This window comes from Meleagris gallopavo, chromosome Z (genome assembly GCF_000146605.3).
Source record: "Meleagris gallopavo isolate NT-WF06-2002-E0010 breed Aviagen turkey brand Nicholas breeding stock chromosome Z, Turkey_5.1, whole genome shotgun sequence".
In the NCBI taxonomy this organism is placed as follows: Eukaryota; Metazoa; Chordata; class Aves; order Galliformes; family Phasianidae; genus Meleagris; species Meleagris gallopavo.
In genome coordinates, this window is record NC_015041.2 from 28,846,916 (window position 1) to 28,853,006 (window position 6,091).

At 37.8% G+C, this 6,091-nt stretch overlaps 1 protein-coding gene across 2 annotated transcripts in view; it reads right to left on the reverse strand.

The window, feature by feature from the left end:
- NFIB (nuclear factor I B) overlaps positions 1–3,386 on the reverse strand; it is a 177,725-nt gene extending 174,339 nt beyond the window's left edge. For both annotated transcript variants that reach the window (XM_031557305.1, XM_031557306.1), the window contains exon 1: positions 2,843–3,386. In XM_031557305.1, the coding sequence (XP_031413165.1) occupies positions 2,843–3,260 (418 nt within the window). In that variant the 5' untranslated portion in view covers positions 3,261–3,386. The remainder of the gene's footprint in view (positions 1–2,842) is intronic.
- Between the last annotated feature and the right edge of the window lie 2,705 nt (positions 3,387–6,091).

A 6,091-nucleotide genomic window follows, 5' to 3' on the forward strand; every position in this document is an offset into this window, starting at 1 on the left:
TTAAGATCCTAAAGCACAAGAGGGCCGTAGAAAGGGAATAGGGAGAAAAAGATGCTGAATTCTGACAGAGGTGGCGAAAAGGAGAACCAAATAAAGTTGGTCAACGACAAAACTTGATAGGTTAGTGCTTAAATCCTTATTTCTTACTTCAAGGCAGACATGGAAGTAGTCATTAAGAACTGAAAGGATTACTGACACTTCTAGATCTGGAAATTGTCAATATATTGTAACATTACTCTGCACTGCAATGCGGATGCCAACCAACAAATCACAGGCATCCTAGGCTAAACAAAGAAGGTCTGATGCCAATCCTGGTGCCACTGGCAACCATCACTGGCACTCGAACTATCCTTCCTCCTCCTTTTTCCTCTAATCTTCTTTTATAAAGCAACAAAAAACACACTATTTGGCCCCTTTCTTCATTTTGTGCGTTAATTCCTTCTTCGTATTTCGTTCAGTCATTTGTTTCAATTTCTCTGCTTAGTTTTTATATGATACTACTAGGCGGATTTTAGTATTCTAAAAGAGAAATACAGAGCAAAACAGCATGTGTAAAATGCAGCATTTTGGTTTACTTCATGCATATCTTTTTCAAGTGTGATGCTCTCTATCAAGTACACTGCAAAGTCCAATTAACCTGCATTCACTGAGGACAGAGAATCAAAGTGGCAAAATGGGGAAAAAATACACAAAGATAACTTAATACAACTTCTTCAAGAAGAGAGCAAACAGATGTTAGCAGAAGTTTAACTGTGAAGCAGCACGAGAGATACAAAATACATGTTTGCAATAAACAAAGGCTTCTGCTAAGGGTAGCTTGGTACAAAGAAATTATCTTTGTTTCATCTTCAGTATATTCGCAGAGTGGCTTCTTGTAACCTTTGAAGTTACAATATTACACCACGCTTATCTTTCTCATTTCTGTTAAGGCAAATCTTTTGAATAAACTAATATTCTCTATTTGCTTAAATCAATAAAATCAGCTATGTTCTGCAATTCCTTCTCCGATTTCAAGCTATGTCTTCCAACAACTTAAAATCAAGAGTGTAGGAGTACCATGACCCCAGCCTCTTTGGTTCAAGAGCTACTTAAGCTATTTTGCCTGCCTTTGTACTTTTGACTTTTACAGGCAGGTAAATCCATTAGAATTAATCAGTAAGTTAGGTCCTGCAATATATGCATTCAATCTATCATTCAAATTTTCTTCACAAAAGAGGTTTGAAGATAAAAAGTGTTTGTAATTAAACTGTTAAGTTTAGTGCTTTCATAGAAAAGGTTCATGTTTACCAGACTGTTCTGCTGCTTAAAGTCACTGCAAGATATTTGAGTAAATTGTCGACTGCTGTGGAGAAAAAATATATATATAAAATACGAACGGCAAGAGAAGAAAAGATACACAGATTTCCATGACAAATATTTTTTTAAAAAAATTGATCCCTATTTATACATTCACGTAAACACGATGCAATACTTGGGTGACTAAACTTCTACGAGAACAATTCATTGAAAATAAAAAAGTTGTTGTGTATCGACTCATTTAAACCACAAGTATACCTGCTCAATGAAGACATGTAACTCTACTCCTCTGTTACTAATAAAATCTATTCAGTTTCTTTTCCAGTTAGATCTGTAGTTACGTATGGGGCATCAGATAACAGACTGCCATCTGCCCTTCTGCGAGCCATTTCTGCCTACTACCAGGCCAAGCCATGAAATGTCCTGCCATCTGCAGCTGGTCAAACTTTCCTTGGTTTAGATCTGCAGCTAAGAAACAAATGTATCATTGCTACTTATCACTCAGCAATACAATGATGGCTAGAGGATGATACGATCACTGAAAAGAACCAAAATTATCCCACAAAGAGAAAGTGCTTTTCAGAAGGCTTAGTATCAGAGAAAATCCTTTATCAACTTATAGCCATTTTCAATTCTGGGGGGCACCTGCTTACAAATATTTTTTATCTGAATAAGTAATGACTAGCAAGTTTCTCCCTCATACGTGATTAACAGAATAATAGATTTTACCTTAATTTCATAAATTAAATAAATAAATAACAGGTAAATAAGCTTTTCTGCAATCTTCCATATAAAAGTAAGCACACTACTGTAATTACGAAAATAAAATTTTAGAGGAAATTTCTCTTTTAATATTACAACCTGGATCTTTGTTTCAAAACTCTGGTAGGGAACATGAGCTAGCAATGTCAAATATGAATAAAACGTTAAATATATATGCTGTAATTTTGCCTATTTAGTATTTGCTAACCAGCATTTTTTTACATTTTATTTTAAGAATGTTTACAATTGCTCTCAAAGTTTCAATAGCTTTATCAATTTAAGGATGAATTCTTGGTTATTTGAAACTGAAAAAAACAAGAGTAAGTATTTGTACTATTTATCATGATTGTGCTACAGCATTGCCTGCATCTGTACTAACAGTACTGCAGGGAAGAAAAGAAAAAAAAAAAATTAAGAATAACATTTACTGAAGTCATAACTGGGAAAATGTATATATATTTACATACAGAGAGAGAGTCAGATTTTGAACAAGGAAAAAAAAAGAAGAAAGGAACTGAAGAGCTACCTTGAGACATTCTGCTCTCTCTTGAAAGAGAGCAAGAAACATATGCTAAACGTACACGTAATTTGTACAGGTCTGTAGGAGTGAGTGTGTCTGTGTGTATATACGTATACATGCCGATTTATATATGGATATGTACCCACGTTATGTATGGAGACCACAGAATAATGTTTCACTGGAAGAGAGCCCATGAGGGAAACAGGGCTGCTTGGAATCTGAGTTTGACATACTAACACAGAAACACGACAATCTGCTTCCTACCTTGCTCCTGCACGTAGTATGCCAAAAACAAATCAAGCTCCTTGACGGATACTGTTATGTGGTGTGGCTGGACGCAAAGTGCTGGATTTGTGCAATGTGGGGATTTCATGAGCCGCTCTCCATCCGTACTTTCCAAGGGGATGCCTTTGAACAGGATCACCATGACTAGATCCAGACGCCAGACTTTGTCAGCCTGTCTCAGGCAGTCGATCCTCCTAATCTTACCCTTCTGGTCAGGATTGGACAATACACAGCACGGGTGCTTCTTCCCAGTCACCGTGAGCACAAAATCCTCCCGGAACTCTTGGCGAATATCTTTGCGCAGCTTGGCGAGGAGCCTGGATGCCCACTTCTGTTTAATTTCGGGCTTTTCGCTTAGTAGCTCATCCTTGACTGCTCTTTCCTCATCCTTTGACATTCGTTTCTCATGTTTTTTGAAGTACTTGCGCTTTCGAGCCTGAAGGTTGAACCAAGTATAGGCAATTGCACGGACATGCGGAAGAAGTGCCTCAATGAACGGGTGAAATTCATCCTGCAGAGGGAAGTGGAGGGGAAAGAAAGGAGAGAAGAAGAAAAGTCAGTAAACTGTCATAATCAAAGCAGCATCAATAAAGATTTCTCAAAATCTTAAAGCGAAATCCAAGACAAAGAGAATAAACATTCAATATTTGCTTAAAATTTACACAAATTTCTGCATAACACCTTTGATGTGATTACCATCGCTGTCAGACAACAAACAAAATTATATGGAAAATCACATTTTCCCATATTTCACTCTTTGAGAGAAGCATCTGAAGGTTTTATTCTGTATGCCTCCCCCACTTCATCCTACATCGCTGTAGAGACTATATCACTGAAAAGAGATGCTATCAAGATGTTTTGTTCCGAACATTTAAATATCTGAGTGAACGACAAGCATCAAGAAAAGTACCATTGCACAAAGAGGACACTATACGGTTCTAAAAAATCTGAGCAGAAATGTTCAGAACGCTGAAGTGAATGCCACAGTTCATTTCTCTTCTCTGTGGCACAGAAACACAAAGCATATACATGCTCAGTGTAATGCCACACAGTTCCCGCTTTTGGAGCATGCTCTCAGCAAGAGCCTGCTGGTGGCACAAAGAGCATGCGCCATTAAACTTGATCCATTTTCTTATCAAACGTCCAACATTCCAGCACTGAAACGGCACCATTCCAGCGGTGGTAACTAGAGAAACCAGTATACAGTAAGGGAAAGTGGGGAAAAGGCACAGCATGCAATACACAAACCCTGCACAGAAGCTTCTGTACTTTCAACTCTTCGGGCTTCCCTCCCACCAACCCCAACTCTAGTAAATAAAAGTTTATGAAGTCGAGAACAAAAATTACATTAATTTTCTCCTGGCAGCTTCACTACGGGTTTTGAAGCCCCACAGAGTCAGTTAATTTGTTAACCGATCACATGAGTGTGGCAATTATTCTAAACCCCTTAAAAATCAATCTGAGGTGTACAATGAAAAATGGCAACTTGGCACAAACTTTGCATTCTTTGTGTTTCTGCATGCTGTGGCAGAGTGACATTTCGAGTACACCGCTGGTCAAATGCTGCCTTTGTGAAATCCGTGCAATTTATTTACAGTTCCAAAATATCCCTTCCTGTCATCTGGCTTCACCTGAAGTTCTTATCTTCTGCCTGACAGCAATATGTATTGCGTTAAGGAGGTAATGCTTGGTTGTCATCTACAAGCACATCCTATAGCAAATAAATTAATTCATCTTGTCTGCTTGAAGAACCATCCTACACACCCATGTTCATATCTAAATAGGCTTTTTCCAAAAACGAATGGCCCTTCTGTGAGCAAAACCAATGTTCAAAACAGCGCAATCTGCTTATCAAGCGCTGCTGCATTTTTGTTTGCAAGGGAGACCTTAGGGGAGATATCTCCCTTTCTGTGTGCCGGCATATTTAGTTTTAAATACCAAGCAGATCGCTCATCACACTGAGCTGCACGGTGCAATCAAACTAACCCAAATCTTTTCTTATACAATTATATTCAAGAATACAATTAACTATCTAATATTTTAGCTACACTGCTAGACAGAGAATGAATTATGCTTAATCAGAAGGCTGATTAACTTCATTAGGTAAAAATGATGAAAGTGTAACTAATGGTCTCAATTATACAGAGTTCAGACTGCCATTGTGGGAGCTTCGGGCCAAGAATTCAGCATTTAAATCTTCAAATTTCAAAGTTCAAAATTTCCTGAATGGCATAAAAACCTACTAGAGCTGCTTACCTCTCTCCCCTCACCGCCCCCAAAGCAAACTGAAAACAGCACAAAAGTTGCGAGCAGTTTACCTATGCCCACATTACCTTAACAGAGAAAGGAGGAAGAAAAAAAAAAAAAAAAAAGAAAAGCAGAGATGCAATATCAAGAGATAGTTAGGGCATAAACGACTGCACTAAGTACCATGCTTGACAAAGAGCCACAAAGGCAATAATTAAACTGGCTAGCAGTTTCCAGCGGAGATCTGAACAATTCTGATACTATGCTGGCACATAAAACTAGGCCGTGGAAAGAGTTAAACCACAATCTGTTCTTTGTGTGGGAAGGCAATACTGCTCTAAGTAACCACAGCCCATGATAAGGCTTCATGCGCTTTCCAGTGCCATGCTTTTTTCCCTCTCTTCTAACTACCAGAGAAAGTTTATTTTTTCATCTACAAAAGCCATCTTAAAACATTTAAATAAAATGCTATTAAAATTCTAACTTAGCATAAGCAGGAAGGCTGTGTGGTGCTAAATCTTTGCAATTAGTTTTAGACTAAATAAAGCAGATTTCCTACAGATCTTGAAAATGGTGACATCTGAGGTTAAAGGTGGGTCAAGGAGAAAGGCAGGGGGCTGAGGAGCTGTGGGAGGAATTATTTTTTTGCCCCAATACAGTAATTATGTCTGAAACAGATTTCAGCACTATAACTTAAAATGGCAATGAAATTAATGTGCAAGTTCTGCGCTGATAGAATACTGCAGACCCAGTTTTCATTTTTAAGGAGAACATGGCAAACTCTTCCAGAACGGCTTTATCTTCAGGTACTTCACATACTATTACCAGCAATAGCCAATAGCATTTCACATCTCTGAAAATTACACAGAATTCTTGTTTTTAAATTCCACTTTCTGGTGATTGAATGTTTTCCTTTACAAAGATTGAGGAATTAAAAAAAAAAAGTAAAGAAAAAGAAACACCTTTTTAAAACCGAATTGA